At 37.7% G+C, this 19,579-nt stretch overlaps 1 protein-coding gene and 1 pseudogene across 2 annotated transcripts in view; one reads left to right on the forward strand and one right to left on the reverse strand.

The window, feature by feature from the left end:
* TAX1BP1 (Tax1 binding protein 1) overlaps window positions 1-19,579 on the reverse strand; it is a 97,154-nt gene that overhangs the window by 48,710 nt on the left and 28,865 nt on the right. For both annotated transcript variants that reach the window (XR_010842190.1, XM_059073525.2), the window contains exons 5-7: window positions 17,193-17,351; window positions 2,439-2,587; window positions 2,253-2,343 (exon numbers count right to left, since the gene is read on the reverse strand). Coding sequence is in view for 1 of the 2 variants with exons in the window: in XM_059073525.2 (XP_058929508.1) it covers window positions 2,253-2,343; window positions 2,439-2,587; window positions 17,193-17,351 (399 nt within the window). In the remaining variant the exon portion in view is untranslated. The remainder of the gene's footprint in view (window positions 1-2,252; window positions 2,344-2,438; window positions 2,588-17,192; window positions 17,352-19,579) is intronic.
* LOC131762195 (endoribonuclease YbeY pseudogene) lies at window positions 12,638-13,132 on the forward strand (annotated as a pseudogene).

Raw genomic sequence — 19,579 nt, forward strand, 5'->3', positions numbered from 1 at the left:
TTCCCTGCGCTATACAGTAGGTTCTCATTAGTTCTATTTTATACATAGTGTCAACAGTGTATATATGTCAATCCCAATCTCCCAATTCATCCCACCTTGTGCTCATCAATAGATGAATGGATAAAGAAGATGTGGTGTGTACATACACACACACACACACACACAGGACTATTACTCAGCCATAAAAAAGAAAAACCTTGCCATCTGCAACAACATGGACAGACCTAGACGGTATTATGCTAAGTGAAATAAGTCAAAGATAAATATCATATTATTTCACTTAAATGTGGAATCTAAGAAACAAAACAAATGAACAAACATAAAAAAGAAACAGTCATAGATGAAGAGAACAAACAAGTGGTTGCTGGATTGAGGGGAGAGGATGAGAGAAACAGATGAGGAAGATTAAGAGGTACAAATTTCCAGTTACAAAATAAAATCAGTCACAGGTATGAAGTGTACAGCATGGGGAATATAGTCAATAATTATGTAATACCTGTGTATAGTGACAGGTGGTAACTAGATTTATTGTGGTGATCATTTTGAAATGTACAGAAATATCAAATCACTATGCTGTGCACCAGAAACTAAATACAGTTGTGTGTAGGTCAATTAAACTTCACAAACAAACTCGTGAAAAAAGAGATCAGATTTGTGGTTACCTGAGACAGAGGATCGGGGGAAGGGGGGAATTATGAAAGTAATCAAAAGGCACAAACTTCCAGTTATAAGATAAGTACTAGAGATGTAATGTACCACATGATAACTAAAATTAACACTGCTGCATGTTATATATTGATATGAAAGTTATTAAGAGAGTAAATCCTTAGAGTTCTCATTACAAGGAAAAAAAATCTTTTATTTTATATGTATATGAGATGATGAATGTTCACTAAACTTATTGTGGTAATCATTCCATGATGTATAGAAGTCAAATCATTATGCTGTACACTATAAACTTATACAGTGCTATATGTCAACTGTATCTCAATAAAAATGGAAGAAAAAAGAGGTGATCCTCAGAACAGATTTGGAATTTCATACTTGGGTACCCAATGTTGGTATCTAGCTTATCAATGTATATAAGTAAATGAATAGTTGTTTTTTAAAGAGAAGGAGGAAAAAACCCACTGGTAATACAGTAAGTCATATTTTAGTTTCTTAGTACAAATTGAGACTCTCAAATACTGAATATATGCAGACTTTTATGTTTTATCTTTAATATATACAATATCAATATATAAATGAGTACTGTCCTTTCCTAATCTAATAAGAAGATTGAATCTATCCAAATAATACTGACTTACCTCAGACTGTTCTTGAAATTCCTCATCTGGAACTTCCTTCAGGAACTGCTTATGAGCCACTTAAAATAAGTAACTCCCAATACGCATCCACAACATTATTGACAACTAAAGCTCACTACCCTACTTCAGAGTCACTTAAAAAGAAAAGGAGGAAAAACTTCAAAAGGTGAAGATTTGTCAACAGGATCTTTTTTAAAATGACAGTCTCTGAAGATTATTCCAAAAGGCAAACTCCAAAACATGATCATCACTGAAGTAAATTAATGCTCTCCTTAAGGTTTATATATTCTTAAAAGGGGAAAATAATTAGTTGCACAAATTCTGATAAACAGGTATCTTATTACCAATATAACTCTTTGACTTATTACACATTACCTGCTAAGTATCTAAAACACCAGCAATTTACTTCCCTGAAAACTAACTCTTAGGGACTATACACAATGAGGCAGCTTTAAAATATACTCCCAAAACCTCTGATTCTCCTCTCTTAAAGAAGTGGAGCCTAATTCCCTTCTCCTGAGTATCATCTGGAGTGACTTGCTTCTAATTAATAAGATAAAGAAAAAGCATCAGTGTACAACTTGGAGACCAGGTCATAAAATGCACTGACTTCCTCCTTGCTCTCTCTTGTATAGTTCATTCTGAGGGAAGCTGGCTGCCATATTGTGAGAACATTCAAGCAGCCACTGAAGAGGCAACATTCCAAGAAACTGAAGGGCCTCCTGCCAAAAGTCATGTGAGTGAGCCACTTTGACAGCAGATTCTCCAGTTCTAAATGAGCCTTTAGCTGACTGCAGCCCTTGCCAACATCCTGACTGCAACGACACTAAAGACCCTGAGCAAGAACCACTCAGCTAAGCTGCTCCCAAATCCCTGACCACGAAGTTTTGGGGTAACATGTTACGCAGCAAAAGATAACTAATAAAAATGTAAAGAATAAATTACCTTATAAAGTTCCTTCTCATCCTTTTCTGTCTTCAGTTGACATTCAAGCTGCTCTCTTTCATATTGTGCCTTTCTGAGTTTGTCCTTTAAACTGAGTTAAAGTTAAATAACATTAACATAGACAAAAACAACTTTCTTAAAACAGTTTTAAAACACGAAGATACTTTTTTAAAGCATCGAGAATACCTGTCTAATTCAGTTTCTTTTTCAATCGCTTTATGTGTGACTGACACAATATCCTCCTCAAGCTGGAGGGCTTTGGATGTAGCATCATTGTATCTCTTCTTAAATTCTTCATTTTCCATTTTTAAACTTTGTGAGACTTCAAAAAGAACCTTAGAAACAGTAACAAAATATTTTGAGAAACACAAACATAATTAGAAATACAAATTTGTATCTCTAAGAAACCTATTTATGCTTAAAAGTCTAATCCCACATTTGTGCCCTCTGAAGTTTATAAGACTAAAAACTAAACCTGAAATGGTAACATATATTAAACTTTTCAAATACTAAATTAAACAATTATTAACTTTTTTCCTGGACTTTTCACAGTTTGCTGATTTCACTAACTTCTCCACCAGAGGGCAGGCAACTGAAGTGAGGAAAAAATTTTAAAATTAGTCACTTTGCTTTTTACATCTCACTTTCCAATGTTACCCCAATGACAAAACAAGTTTCATGATACTAAACAAAGTTAACACCAACTTCTTCTAGCATAAATCACTAAGTGCCACTGATAATTATACCAAAGCACTAAGTTAAGATATATGCCTAAAGCCATGTTCCTAAAGCTCCTGTCACTGTGATTCAAGAGGCCAGAAAAAATATTTAAAGACACTGAAATGAATATAAAAGAGGTAGTAAATGTGATGAATTTCATTTTAAACAGATAATTTAAAAATTGTTATCACAGGGCTTCCCTGGTGGCGCAGTGGTTGAGAATCCGCCTGCCGATGCAGGAGACACGGGTTCGTGCCCTGGTCCGGGAAGATCCCACATGCCGCGGAGCAACTAAGCCCGTGAGCCATGGCCGCTAGGCCTGCGCGTCCGGAGCCTGTGCTCCGCAACAGGAGAGGCCACAACAGTGAGAGGCCCGCATACCGCAAAAAAAAAAAAAAAAAAAAAAATTGTTATCACATCAATTAAGACAATTAAGTAACTTATGAAAATTTGATCAAGCCTCTCCCTAAGCCTGTTTTATAATTTGTAAAATGGAGATAATAAGGCCTTTTCTGCCTTGTTTATAAAATTATGAGAACCAAATATAACAGTGCATTTGGAGGTTTCCACATAGTTATGGGAAACTATACATCAAAAGAACTGATAAATTAAGACAAATTGTGTTTGTTAAAAAAGTAATTTTAAAATTTCCCACTAATGAAAGTACCACCCGGGACTTCCCTGGCGGTCCAGTGGTTAAGACTCCGTGCTTCTGCCTTCCCTGTGGCACAGTGGTTAAGAATCCCCCTGCCAATGCAGAGGACACAGGTTCGAGCCCTGGTCTGGGAAGATCCCACATGCCATGGAGCAACTAAGCCCATTCGCCTCAACTACTGAGCCTGCACTCTAGAACCCATACTCCACAAGAAGAGAAGCCACTACAATGAGAAGTCCGCACACCGCAATGAAGAGTAGCCCCCGCTCGCTGCAACTAGAGAAAGCCAGCGTGCAGCAATGAAGACCCAACGCGGCCATAAATAAATAAGTAAATAAATAAACAAATAAATTTTAAAAAAAGACTCCACGCTTCCATTGCAGGGGGCATGGGTTCAATCCGTGGCCAGGGAACCAGGATCCTGATGCCCTGTGGCACAGCCAAAAAAAAAAAAAAGTACCACCCATCAACCCAGCAATGAAAACTAAAGAAAATCACCATTCTGCCAATTTAAATGTATCAAATGTTACAAAGTATTTATAAGCCACTTTGATTTTCATAAAGTAACAGCCAGATTTTTTTACTTATAGGTAGAATATCACTTTAAATATCTTGCTAGAATATGAAAATTACTAAACTGCATCTAAGAACATAATTCATTAAGAAGCTTATCACAATAGAGGTCAGATACACTCAACTGGTTTTATTTTTGCTCAAAACAACTGTTTGCCTTACTGAATTTGCAACATAAACCAAAGACTGTTATGCAAAACTAAATGCTTTTCTGATTTCAGTTCTACACAACACCAGAGAAAGTGGGTGATATTTACTCCCTCTGCCATAATCACTGTCACTATCCAATGATCCTTTAATATTTGACACATTTGCAATATTTGTCTTGCTGATTTATAAGGACAGTCAGAGAGGTTTCTAAATAGTTTTTTACTTTTTTAAAAAAAATTTTTATTTTTACCAAATGCTCTCTTGGTACTGTGAATAGGTTACAGATTTAATCCAGGTATTTCTTCCTAGGAAAGAGATTAGATTGCCCAGAAGCAAAAACTAGTTTCTGATTCTGCAATTAATGAAGTTCTATAGTGGGTAAACAGCATTCTAAAGAAAATGTATAGGAGAATAACTAGAAAAGATTCATAAGCAACTAAACACAAAACATTAACTGCTTTATCTATGAGTCTGTTAACTCTATAGTGAGTCACAAATTAATTCTAACGATACTTGAGACTCTCGGAATCTTTTCTTGGTACCTATAAAAGCAACCAATAGCTTCTCAGCATCCAAGCCCACTGCAAAAGGCATGAAAATACCTTATTATTCTTCAAGCCTGTAGCACTCATGTCTGAGTGAAGGATAAGCATCTTCAATGTGTCTAAGTTTTCCTTAGCATGAAAATGACATCAAAGCCCTTACTGTACATACAAATACCTAAGAATCATGTTTTCTTTAAAAAAATAATAACATTTTTAAAACAGTAAAATCTAGAACATAGTCTTTGAAAAACAGTTGAAATTTGGAATAAATATTCATTTGCTCAGTATTTGCAAGCTATGTCAAAAGGGCACCATAATTCTAACATTAAAACAGAGAAAAACTTAGAGATGAGTAAGTCAGCTACACTGTGCACCAAGATAAGAACAGTAACAAAAGTGGGGGCAAAAGGAGATTAAGAGATTTGGGCATTTCAGATTCATGCAGCAGACTTCACCCCCTCCTCTTAAATTGAAGGATCACATCACCATGACCCACTATTACCAATTCCCCCAAGTCATAACCCTCAAATATGAACAACCAGATAAAAAGACTGTGAATCATCTATGTGGCTAAACATGCACTAGAAATATCTTAACAACACATTTGTTCCTATGTTAAATAAAGACAAAATTAACTCTGACTACAAATGAATACCTGTAAAGAAACGAGATACAGTATTACTGACAATTATCTAGAAAAAAGTATGATGATATTCTGGATTCAAACATATACAGCAATAAAATTTAGTAAATTAGTACCTGAATACTCTAAATGGCAAAACACTGGCAAAAGGATTATGTCATTTATGGAAACTGCTAATAGATTTTAAAATAAATCTTACTCATTTGAGGTAATCTGGCTTTTCTCAAACACTGCGCTTCTTGAAATCAACTATAATACCAAACTATGCAGATAATTATAGAAAATATATATTCTCTGGTTCCCAGAAATACACCAAACAAAAATATAACTGACAACAATGTACTATAATAAGCTATCTTCATGGCATTAAAATAATGTGCTAAAAGACAAAATAAATAATAATAACTAAGGAATTAACTGTTTCATTAACATTGCTCCCATGAAAACAACCTGTTTAAGTTTCAGTTAGTTTTTTAAAATATTTATTTATTTATTTGGTTGCGTCGGGTCTTAGTTGCAGCAGGTGGGCTCCTTAGTTGCAGCTCACCAGCTCCTTAGTTGTGGCATGCAAACTCTTACTTGCAGCACGCATGTGGGACCTAGTTCCCAGAACAGGGATCGAACTCAGGCCCCCTGCATTGGGAGCTCCAAGTCTAAACCCACTGCGCCACCTAAGAAGTCCCTCAGTTACAGTTTTTGTTTGTTTTTTATTTGTAAACTAACCTGATAGAAACCATAACTTACTTCAGCATATTTCAATTTGCAGTACTTTAGATCTCTGAATTTAAACAAGTATTCATATAACCTCTTCGGTAATAAACTTCAAATTTACCTTAAGAAAACCTTATACTTTTATTCAAACAACAACAGCAAAAAACTGCACTAAGAACATTTCCATGAAGGGACTTAGCTTGTGGTCCAGTGGGTAAAACTCCATGTTCCCAATGCAGGGGGTCTGGGTTTGATCCCTGGTTGGGGAACTAGATCCCACATGCATGCTTCAACTAAGAGCCTGCATGCCACAACTAAGACCCGGCTCAGCCAAAATAAATTTTTAAAAAAGAAAAAAAAGAAAATTTCCATGGAGAGTATTGTCCATATTCAAAGAGAGCAAAGTTTAAATACAATAAAATGTAATAAGAGCCACGTCTACTATCAAAAGTCTGCTATGAGCAAATACACTTAAATTCTACCTTTGTGAAACCATAAACAAAACGAAAAGACGGGACACTTCCCTGGTGGTCCAGTGGTTAAGAATCCACCTTCCAATTCAGGGGACGCAGGTTAGATCCCTGGTCGGGGAACTAAAATCCCACACGCCATGGGGCCACTAAGCCCGCACGCCACAACTAGAGACACCTGCACACCATAACTAGAGACTAGAGAAGCCCGCACACCGCAATGAAGACCCAGCACACACACACACACACACACACACAAAACACAAAAAGGTAACCCACAGAATGGGAAAAAATATTTGCAAATGATGCAACCAACAAGGGATTAATCTTCAAAATATACAAACAGTTCATGCAGCTCAGTATCAAAAAAAAAACAACCAAATTAAAAACTGGGCAGGGGGCTTCCCTGGTGGTGCAGTGGTTGGGAATCTGCCTGCCAATGCAGGGGACACAGGTTCATGCCCCAGTCTGGGAGGATCCCACATGCTGCGGAGCAGCTGGGCCCGTGAGCCATGGCCACTGAGCCTGTGCGTCCGGAGCCTGTGCCCCACAGCGGGAGAGGCCACATCAGTGAGAAGTCCGCGTACCAAAAAAACAACAACAACAACAACAACAAAAAAAAAAAACTGGGCAGGGAATTCCCTGGTGGTCCAGTGGTTAGGACTCCATGCTTTCACTGCCAAGGGCCCAGGTTCCATCACTGTTCAGGGAAGTAAGATCCTACAAGCCAAGCTGCACGGCCAAAAAAAAGGCAGAAGATCTAAATAGACATTTCTCCAAAGAAGACATACAGATGGCCAAAAAGCACATGAAAAGATGCTCAACATCACTAATTATTAGAGAAATGCAAATCAAAACTACAGTGAGGTATCACCTCACATCAGTCAGAATGGCCATCATCAAAAAGTCTACAAATAATAAATGCTGGAGAGGGTGTGGAAAAAAGGGAACCCTCCTACATTGGTGGTGGGAATGTAAACTAGTACAGCCACTATGGAGAACAGTATGGGGGTTCCTTAAAAAACTAAAAATAGAATTACCATATGATCCAGCAATCCCATTCCGGGGCATATATCTAGAGAAAAACCATAATTCGAAAAGATACATGCACCCCAAAGTTCAATGCAGCACTATTTACAATAGCCAAGACATGGAAACAACCTAAATGTCCTAATGGAGGAATGGATAAAGAAGATGTGATATATATACACACACACACACACACACACACACACACACACATATACATACATACAATGGAATATTACTCAGCCATAAAAAATGAAACAATGCCATTTGAAGCAACACAGACAGACTTAGAGATTATCATACTAAGTGAAGTCAGAAAAAAAAATATTATATAATATCACTTATATTTGGAATCTAAAAAAATGATACAAATGGACTTATTTACAAAACAGAAACAGACTCACAGACTTCAGAAACAAACTTATGGGGACATCCCTGGTGGCGCAGTGGTTGAGAATACACCTGCCAATACAGGGGACACGGGTTCGAGCCCTGGTCCGGGAAGATCCCACATGCCGCAGATCAACTGAGCCCATGCGCCCCAAGTACTAAGCCTGTGCTCTAGAGCTTGCAAGCCACAACTACTGAGCCCGTGTGCCACAACCACTGAAGCCTGCACGCCTAGAGCCTGTGCTCCGCAACGAGAAGCCACCACGATGAGAAGCCCACGCACCACAACAAAGAGTAGCCCCCGCTCACACAGCTAGAGAAAGCCCGAGCGCAGCAACAAAGACCCAACGCAGCCAAAAATAAATAAACAAATAATTTTTAAAAATTTTAAAAATCAACTCAAATGAATAAAAGACTTAAATTTAAGACTTGAAACCATAAAACTCCTAGGAGAGAACACGCGGTAATAAGCTCCTTGACCTTGGTCTTGGCAATGAATTTTTGGATTTGATACCAAAAGCAAAAATAAACAAGCAGGACTACATCAAACTAAAAAAGGTTCCGCACAGCAAGGGAAACCACCAACAAAGTGAAAAAGCAACCTCTGATATTGGAGAAAATATTTGCAAATCAAATATCTGATAACAGGTTAATATCCAAAATTATATTTAAAGAATTCACACAACTCAACAGCCACCCCTGTCAATAAAAACCCCACAATCCAATTTAAAAATTGGCAGAGGAACTGAAAAGACATTTTCTTCCAAAGACAACAAACGAATGGCCAACAGGCACATGAAAAGGTGCTCAAAATCAGGGAAATGCAAATCAAAGCCACAATGCATATCAGCTCACACCTATCAGAATGGCTGTCATCAAAAAGACAAGGGATAGGACTTTTCTGGAGGTGCAGTGGTTAAGAATCCGCCTGCCAATGAAAGAGACACGGGTTCGAGCTCTGCTCCGGGTAGATCCCACATGCCGTGGAGCAACTAAGCCTGCGTGCCACGACTACTGAAGCCCGTGCTCCTCAACAAGAGAAGCCACCGCAATGAGAAGCATGTGCACCGCAAAGAAGAGTAGCTCCCACTCGAAGCAACTAGAGAAAGCCCGCGAGCAGCAACAAAGACCCAGTGCAACCAAAAATAAATAAATAAAAATTTTTTAAAAAGACAAGGGATAACAAAATACTGGTGAAGATGTGGAGAAAAGGGAACCCTTGTGCACTGTTGGTGGAAATGTAAACTGGTACAGGCACCTTGGAAAACAATACGGAACTAAAACTATACCATATGATTCAGCAATCCCACTTCTGGGTATGTACCCAAAGGAAATGAAAACAGGATATGGAAGAGACTTATCTGCACTCTCATGTTCACTGCAACATATTTACAACAATCAAGATAAAAAAACAATCTAGGGCTTCCCTGGTGGCACAGTGGTTGAGAGTCTGCCTGCCGATGCAGGGGACGCGGGTTCATGCCCCGGTCTGGGAAGATCCCACGTGCCGCGGAGCGGCTGGGCCCGTGAGCCATGGCCGCTGAGCCTGTGCGTCCGGAGCCTGTGCTCCGCAACGGGAGAGGCCACAACAGTGAGAGGCCCGCGTACCGCAAAAAAAAAAAAAAAAACCTAAATGTATATCAGTGGGTGAATGGATACAGAAAATGTGGTACATAAATACAAACAATGGAATACTATTCAGTCATGAGAAAGAAGAAAATCCTGCCATTTGCAAAAACATGGATGGACCTTGAGAGCATTATGCTAAGTGAAATACACCAGACAAATACTGCATGGTATCTACTTATATGAAGAATCTAAATAGTCAAACTCATAGAAAAAGAATAGAAAAGTGGGTGCCAGGGGCTGAGGGGTGGGGGGCAGGGAGGTTGATAAAAGGGGACAAAGTTTTAGCTATAAGATGAATAAAGTCTGAGGATCTAATGTATAACACTGTGACTACAGTTAACAACACTGTACTGTATAATTGAAATTTGCTGAGAACTTAACTGTTGTCTCTCTCTCTCTCTCTCTCTCTCTCTCTCTCTCTCTCTCTCTCTCTCTCTCACACACACACACACACACACACACACACACACACACACACACACACACACACAAAGGATAAATAGGGGAATTCCCTGGCGGCCCAGTGGTTAGGACTCCATGCTTCCACTGCAGGGGGCACGGGTTCGATCCCTGGTCTGGGAACTAACATCCCATAAGCACGTGGTGCAGCCAAAAAAAAAAAAGAGATAAATATGTAGTTGAAGATGTGTTAAGTAATTAGATGGGGAGAATCCTTCTACAAGGATTCCCTTCACAATCCTTTCCTCTTTTTTTTTTTTTTTTTTTTGCGGTACGCGGGCCTCTTACTGTTGTGGCCTTTCCCATTGCAGAGCACAGGCTCTGGACATGCAGGCTCAGCGGCCACAGCGCACGGGCCTAGCCGCTCTGCTGCGTGTGGGATCTTCCCGGACCGAGGCACGAACCTGTGGTCCCTTGCATCGGCAGGCGGACTCTCAACCACTGCACCACCAGGGAAGCCCAATCCTTTCTTTTATACATATTCAAATCATCATTATGTACACTTTAAATATCTTACAATTTTGTTAATTATACCTGAAACTGAATGAAAAATACTCAATGCTACAAGTCTTGTGAAACAAACTATAAAAAATGCTTCATGTACCTAGGGGCAGGACAGGAATAAAGACGCAAACGTAGAGAATGGACTTGAGGACACAGGGAGGAGGAAGGGTAAGCTGGGATGAAGTGAGAGAGTAGCACATATATACACTACCAAATGTAAGAGATAGCAGCTAGTGGGAAGCAGCCGCATAGCACAGGGAGATCAGCTCCGTGCTCTGTGACCACCTAGAGGGGTGGGATAGGGAGGGAGGGTATATGGGGATATATGTATATGTATAGCTGATTCACTTTTGTTATACAGCAGAAACTAACAACATTGTAAAGCAATTTTACTCCAATAAAGATGTTAGAAAACAATGCTTCATGTTACATCTCTGTATTAGTCTATACAAGATTATGAGCTAGTTCGAAGTATATACATATATTTTAGAAACAAAATATTATGAATTTCTGAAACTATTACTTAACAAATCAGGTGCAAAATGAAAGTAACTGGCTTTAAAAAATGTATTGTTAAATACATTAAATTATGCATTAAAATTAAGCCTTTGTGTCTTCTCAATTAAAAAATGGTACAAGAGGGCTTCCCTGGTGGCGCAGTGGTTGAGAATCCGCCTGCCGATGCAGGGGACACGGGTTCGTGCCCCGGCCTGGGAAGATCCCACATGCCGCGGAGCGGCTGGGCCCGTGAGCCATGGCCGCTGAGCCTGTGCGTCCGGAGCCTGTGCTCCACAACGGGAGAGGCCACAACAGTGAGGCCCACATACCACAAAAAAAAAAAAAAAAAAAATGGTACAAGAGAATTAGAAATCCAATGATATCCTAACTTCAAAATTGGTTTATAGCAATTCTACACATTATATATATATATATATATATATATATATATACACACATATAAAAGCAACCAGGGCAATCCATACATTAAGCAGTTTAAATGCCTTAAACTACCTCTGTCCAAAACCAGGTATCCAACGCAAGGATAAAGAAAGCCAAAAATACAAAGATAGCTGAAGAGGTCCACACTAGCAAGAGCCACCACCATAATGAGAGATCTTTCATGTTCTCTCACTCCTATACCTATGATAACTCCCAAATGCCAGGTAATGTCTCAAGGTACCCTACCTAGCTTGTGAAACTTAAGAACCAAAACAATATGAATATATACAATAGTTCATAACATGCTCCTCATATTGTTTAAGTAATATTGACTTAGTACCCCACAAAAGAAATTGGTTTTAAAATATCTTGAAGTACATCTTAAGTTACCAATATTCAAGTTAAGAATATAATTTATTTTACAAAAAAAACTCAATTCATAGTTTAGGCACCAAAAAATTATAAACTAAACTAACTAGAAAACCTAACAGGATCACAGCCCATTTAGTCCTACTTGGAAAACAAGATTCAATACCATTCAACTTTCAATCTTATAATTTCAAATATATATCTAGTTTTCAATCTTCTAATTTCAAATATATATGTAGCACTCCAAAACAAAAACAAGAACACACGGAATATACATACAACCTGCTAATTTTTACATTAAGTCTAATAAATGTAAAGTTGGGGGTTAAAAAAAAGACTAACACAATGGGATATTATGTGACATTAAAAAGAACGAACTGCTGACACATACTATATAAAACGGGTGAAGCTTGAAAACATTATAAGTGAAAGAAGCTAGTCACAAAAAGGCCACATATTATTCCACTTGTATGCAATGTCCAAAACATGCAAATCCATACAGACGGAAACTTAGATTAGTGGTTGCCTGGGACTTGTGGGAAATAAAGAGTGATGACAAATAGGTACAGGATTTCTTTTGGGGTGGGGCTCTGGCGGTGATGAGCTTGATGCTGAGGAACCTGCAGCAGGCGGTGCCCCTGAGGCGGGCGCGGCTCCGCGAGAAGGTGCAGGCAGTGTGGAGAGCCCTGTGAGTGCAGAGGTTCGACCTGGGGGTTGTCTGTGTCGACAACATAAAGATTCAGCCGATTAATAGAATCTACAGAGACAAAAATACCCCAACAGATGTGCTTTCCTTTCCATTTCACGAGGATCTGAAAGCAGGCAAAATTCCCCAGCCTGATTTTCCAGATGACTATAATTTAGGAGACATTCTCCTGCGAGTGGAGTATATCTTCCAGCACTGCAAAGAAAATGAAGCTTACTATGACATCCTGACTGTGACTGCCACCCACAGGCTCTGTCACCTGCTGGGCTTCACACACAGCACGGAGGCCGAGTGGCAGAAGCGGTACCAGAAGGAGAAGCAGGTTCTCGAGGAGCTGAGCAGGCACAAAGGGGCCAGGTTTCAGCCCCTGAGCAGGGGCCTCTTCTGACCGAAGTGCCACAATGTGAATGGAAGGTGGATCCCCTCCTTGGGCCCCAAGGATCAGGGGTCCCCCCACGCTGAGGTCCCTGCTGGCCACTGCTGTCCTGTGGGGCTGCGGAAGTGCCAGCCCTAGCAGGTGCTGAATTCTATGAGTGGAACCTGCCTCTTAAAACACTAGAGAAATTTCCACTCATTTCTTTGTTCAGGACACAGGTAGGTGTGTTATTTTCAGTGTTGTAAATAAAATAGTTCTAAGTGCTCAGAAAAAAATAAAAAAGATTTCTTTTGGGGGTTCTAAAACTAGGTTATGGTAATGGTTGCACAATTCTATAAATATAATAAAAACCACTGAATTTTATAAAGTGATGAACTTTGGGGGTATGTAAATTACATCTCAACAAAGCTGTTTTTTAAAAAAAAGATCAGGGCTTCCCTGGTGGCGCAGTGGTTGAGAGTCCGCCTGCCGATGCAGGGGACGCGGGTTCGTGCCCCGGTCCGGGAAGATCCCACATGCCGCAGAGGGGCTGGGCCCGTGAGCCATGGCCGCTGAGCCTGTGCTCCACAACGGGAGAGGCCACAACAGTGAGAGGCCCGTGTACCACAAAATAATTAATTAATTAATTAATTAATTTAAAAAAGATCAATTAGATATGCCCTCAGCAGTAGGTATAGTGTGTCATTAAGAACACTGGTATAGTATACAGTGTGATTAAGAGCACTGGCTGGAGCCAGACTGTCTGCCTGTACCACTTATATAAACTGTTCAGTTGTAGGCAGGTTAAGTAACCTACACTTCATAGTATGAAGAGAGTTAACAGACATAAAAACACTCAGAATAGCACCTGGCTTACATTAAGTATTATATGAGTTACTCTTATTAATCAGCCTTTTACAAGAGAGAAAAATCCACACTTCTTTGAAGTTGAACTAAAAATGAATGTAAAATTTATCGTTAATGAAAACTGTTACTTTTTAAATTTAGAGTATACATGAATAATGGAACATATCACATTAAAATAATCTAGGGGAAATAATATAAATTATAGCTCTCAATTTATAAATATTATTTGGTTTCAGTTTTAATCTACTTTGTAATCCTACCTTATACCTTCAAGGAGCCAACGTTAAATATAATTAAACGCATCACTTACACCAACTGGTTTTGATAATCTCAACTTGTCCAATTCTTTTAATTTACAAAATGAGTGTTCCCTCTACTGGTATTTTACAATGAGAAAAGTCAATGTTTACAAAAGATGGAAGATTTTATTTATAAACATTTAATTATTATAAACATTTAACTGTTTTAGTATTTGTCAAGTATTCAATGGGTAATAAGTTAATCATATTTTATAAAACAATGAAAATGCAATGTATTTCTTCTACCATGAAGAAATTGAAGTTCTCTACAGATCATTCCTAGTATACTATTGTAAAATTTTAAATGAATTGTAAATATCTTAATAGTCTTTCAGATATTCAGAGGGTATATACTCATACCTCAAAGAGAAGCCCTTTAGGACTATTATATGAAGATTGTTTTTTAGAATTCATACCATGGAACAGATTTTAAACAGATGCCAAAAAATGTCACAGATTTAATAAGCCACACAACTAACCCAGGTTTGAAAGTTCCTGAGCTGTTCTAACTGCCCAGCAGGCCTCCCTGATTAAGATGGAGACTATAATTTTGGAAGTAAAAAGCAAATTCATAAAAAACTAGAAGCCCCACGACTGATAACAAAAAAGAACTCTCTCCCCTGGCAAGCATGTTATTTTATCCCCAGAAATAAGCAGTTGCCAAAATATAACTCATAATTGTTTGTATATAACATGATACAAATATTATCAATACTTTTAAAATCTGGGGAAAATGCTGTCAATTTCTATTCCTCTTGCATGACACTCTTCATATTTTAGTTCTTCCTTGATGATTCTCTGGTCTATCACTATGAAAATTAATACAACAATAATAGCTACTTAAAGTTAGTGAGCATCTATTACGTAACCAATACAATTCTAGGTCCTTTTATCATCATTTTCTACAGTATAACATATTTTTAAAAATCACTTCCACATACTTCATCTTCCCAGAGAGTATATTCCAATGGAAGGATAGCAGCAAGGAAGAAGTGCCTTTCAAGATTAGTGACTGTCATCAAGATTTATGAGTTGCCATAAAAACTTCCAAAGATCTCTTCTGGGTACTACAGCCACAATCTCCTACAGATTTTGCTTCATTAATCCCTCGACCTCAATCTACCACTTTCTCAACCTAAGTCTGTCAGAATAATCTTTAGTCTTGTCTGTAGTGCTTAACCCCTTGTCACCTGGACAGCAGAGAGAACCTGAGACTGTTTAAATCTCAGCTAATACTCGACTGAACCAGAGAAATGGCCTAATGTACATCAGTATTTCACGCAATTGAAGGCCTCTCATTCTGCCATTCCTACTCTCGCAAATCATCCTTTCTTCCCTTGGATTTCAAGGCGATCAGAGTCTAACCTTAAAGGCCATATTTCAGGGTATTCTTGATCTCATGGACTAAGTTCATGCTGTAATGGGCCACTTTGGAAAACTATCAAATCCAGGTACAAACATTGAGAGAAACGTGTGACGAATAGAAAGAGAAGGGTAAGAATTATACAAAGGATAGCAAAGGAGTTATAACAATTGAATTTAAAATTTAGCTGAATGTCCTAATAGTCAAGCTAGGCACATACAATGAGATTTTATCATAACATTTATAATATAATATTTGGTAACCTGCTTAAAAAGTTCAAATTTAAAAAGTGGTTCCTTGGACTTCCCTGGTGGTCCAGTGGTTAAGACTCTGTGCTTCTACTGCAGGGGGCACTGATTCAATCCCTGATTGGGGAACTAAGATCCCACATGCCCCACGGTCACCAAAAAAAAAAAGTGGTTCCTTAACCAAATAGAGTATCTTACTCCTACTGCAGGACTTGCAAGTATTCCGCAAGAGTAAAATTGGGGGAATAACTGTATCTTAAACTAAAAAGGCTAATGGTAATAAGGACAGAAGACTTTACAGATGTTTATAAGGAGATTCACAACTGTATACATTGCTGTATGTTATGTTTCCCCTCTAACTCAAATAAGCAATCCTCAAACAAACAGAATAAGGCTAAAGAAATATTTTCAGTTTGAGCCCTATCTGTATATATAATCTCTGCTCAGGTGTGCAATATACAACCACTTCACTGGAGTATAAAACCTATTGAGAATCACTGTACTAATGGTTCAATTAACAATTATTAAGCAACTGTTCTAGGTTTCGCTGCCCAACAGAATAATGGAACAGACCCCATCCTTAGGGAACAATAGATCAATCCTGTCAATGGACATCAGCATATCCAACTAGTTACAACATATGTGTGACTGTGATAGGTATAATCATAATCTGTGCAAGTTTGTCAAAACTAACAAATTTTCTTATGAAAATATTAAATAAATGAGGTGATTGGTTTTTTCCATTGTTTTTGGCTACTGACTTAAATCCATTTGTATCTCTAATCAAGCCACACTGTTTTACACTTATACTTCTTTTTTTCTTAGATTAAGAAATTGTGCCACTTTTTAATTAGGTGGTTTTTAGTATAATTTATTGCATTTCTCACACCAAGGATTTCAGAATTCTAATATTACATCTTATTTCACTAAATTCTGCTTTTTAGAAAAGTAATTTTAACTACTTTATTCTATTCTTCCCTTTATTCAGTGTTTATCATTCCTAATTGTATTTCTAACCCCTCTCCCCAAGATCAATCAAGTATTCTACAATTAGATGTAAATCATCCAGAAACAGTTGTCAGGGACAATGTCACAAGCCTGATACCAAAAATCTAAAAGTATTTTAACCATTTACAACGTAAAAGAGGCTATGACAGAAGGTTCATAGGCTCTGACCTATTCTCATACAAACATCTACCTAAATGCACTTTTTTCAACATGTGGTCTTCACTCATTTTAACTGGTTCAGTTCCTGAAAAAAGTGGGTTTCAGACAATAAACTATAACTCCAATCAGTTACATAAGACACAACTAACCTTTTGCTCTGTTTGCAGTTGGTCACATCTTTCTTTCTCATGGTTAAGCTCTCTTTCCATTCTTCCAACTTGTTCTCGAAGTTGTGTTGTTTCTTTTTCCAGAACAGCAATTAACTTTAACAGTTCTTCTTTTTCTTTCATGGTTTTCTCAATTTTTAACTATAAAACAGAAAACTCAAATTGTTTTTATATAATCTTACAATACATTACTAATTCAGTTTTCCATTTCAAAAAAATAGTGAAGAAATTTGCAGAAAGAACTTTTACATACTATCTACTTCATGTCAATCAGACTCTTTTAGTCTTCAGTTAGAAAAATTCATGAATCATAAATTTAAACCATTTTTTGGTTGGGCAAAGAAAAAAAGCATTACAAGAAGGTGTAAAAGTAATGAATTTTATTATGAAGTTGCCTGCTAATCACTTTTCAAATCAGTACTAAAAATGAGGCATATTAAGTTTCATAAGTGACTTAATTCTGGGCTGTTCTTATTTTGGGTAATAATCAAGGAGACAAACGTGTACCTCTTCTTGAATGCGAATCTATGGGAAATCTTTGAATCTATTAAGAACTTCCTTGTGTGTTACATAAGGCCTTCATCTATGGGATTACTGTGAAAAGTTTTGGTTCTTTAAATAAGGTACTAAGGAATAAGTTTCTATATGTATAAAATGGCCTCTATTTAGCTAAATTAAAAGACACTTTATAAGTAAGTGCAAATTTTAGGACAAAAATGCACACTGTAACATATTAACAATATAATTGACTCTTACATGAACACTAACAGTTACTTAGTTCAGGAAAATCTAAACTCCAGTATTCTAAAAATTACCAAATTAAGGAACCTAAAATAGTAAATAAAATGGTTAATATTTCTCTTACAGCAAGAAGTCTGATTCTAACAAGGGAAGAAGAATGGAGACTCAGAGGGAAAACGTCACAAAGGAGGCATCATACATTTAGCCAAAATAAAATGTTTTCCCCCAGTACACCCCAAGTCACTTTTCCAGGGTCATGGAATCAAACTCTAATTAAACTCTAAAATGGCTCTTATGAAAGTTAAAGAACTGTAAAATTTTTTAATGACTCATCTATCTCTTCCATCAGACTAAATGAAAATGACAGGAGTAAATGCCCTCAAAAGAGAAAAGTTTACTTATTCACTGAATTTCTTTTTACCTTACCTATTTTTTAAAAAATGATTTTTTTTTTTTTTTTTTTCTGTATGCGGGCCTCTCACTGTTGTGGCCTCTCCCGTTGCGGAGCACAGGCTCCGGATGCGCAGGCCTAGCGGCCATGGCTCACGGGCTTAGTTGCTCCGCGGCATGTGGGATCTTCCCGGACCAGGGCACGAACCCGTGTCTCCTGCATCGGCAGGCGGATTCTCAACCACTGGGCCACCAGGGAAGCCCTAAAAAATGATTTTTGGCTCTAAACTTTCTGGCCGCTTAAAAATAAAGATACACATTGACACAGTACAACAGAAACATTATAAAAGAACCATTTTTTCCCAGTAATTCATTTAACTGACACATACTTTAGAGTTCACTGAATCTTAAGTAGAAATTTTTAAAAGGAATTAAAATTATATAAAAGTGTATACAAGTCTAATTCCTGCCCCCAGTTTTGTATTCTGATATCTTTCGAGAATACAAAAAGGTTAAAATTTTACCATGAACACCCATACACCCATCACCTAAATTCAATAGTTATTAATATTTTGCCATATTTAATCTCCTTCTATATTCCTAACTTTTATTTATTTTTCTTTCTTTTTTTTTTTTTTTTTGCTAAAGCATCTGAAACATAATTGCAGGCACTTCACCCCTAAGTGCACAGGCCAAGCATCTCCTAACAAGTACAGTCTTATATTTAACCACTACCATGATCATAGTTAAGAAAATTAACAATACTTTAATAACACCCAATGGGTAGTCCACAGTTAAAATATCCTACACTACCCCCAAAATATCTACTTTTAAAAAATCTAGGATCCAACCAAGGTTCGCAAACTGAAGGATTGTGGCTCAATCATTCTTAATGACAACAGTGCCCTAGATAATGTCTCACACTTGTACTAATTTGGTGTGTTTTTAGTAAAATCATTAAAGATTTTGATAAATGTGGAAATTTAAAAGACTTGTCAAAAAATTGATCAGATATAAATACCCCTTATCTCAGAAACATTTACCTAAGAGACAGCATACATTTTATGAGTAGGAAGAAGAGAACTGAATTGTGCAATGTCCCAATTTACTTGGAGCACAAAAGATACGTAGATGCCAAAATGCCTGTTGTTTTTCTGTTGGAGGTCCTGAAATCAGGGTGGTCTAACAAGTATTCAAAAAACTGCAATATAAACAGTCACTGCATTCTTCGTAAGATC

The sequence above is a fragment of the Kogia breviceps genome, chromosome 9 (genome assembly GCF_026419965.1).
Source record: "Kogia breviceps isolate mKogBre1 chromosome 9, mKogBre1 haplotype 1, whole genome shotgun sequence".
NCBI classification, from domain to species: domain Eukaryota; kingdom Metazoa; phylum Chordata; class Mammalia; order Artiodactyla; family Physeteridae; genus Kogia; species Kogia breviceps.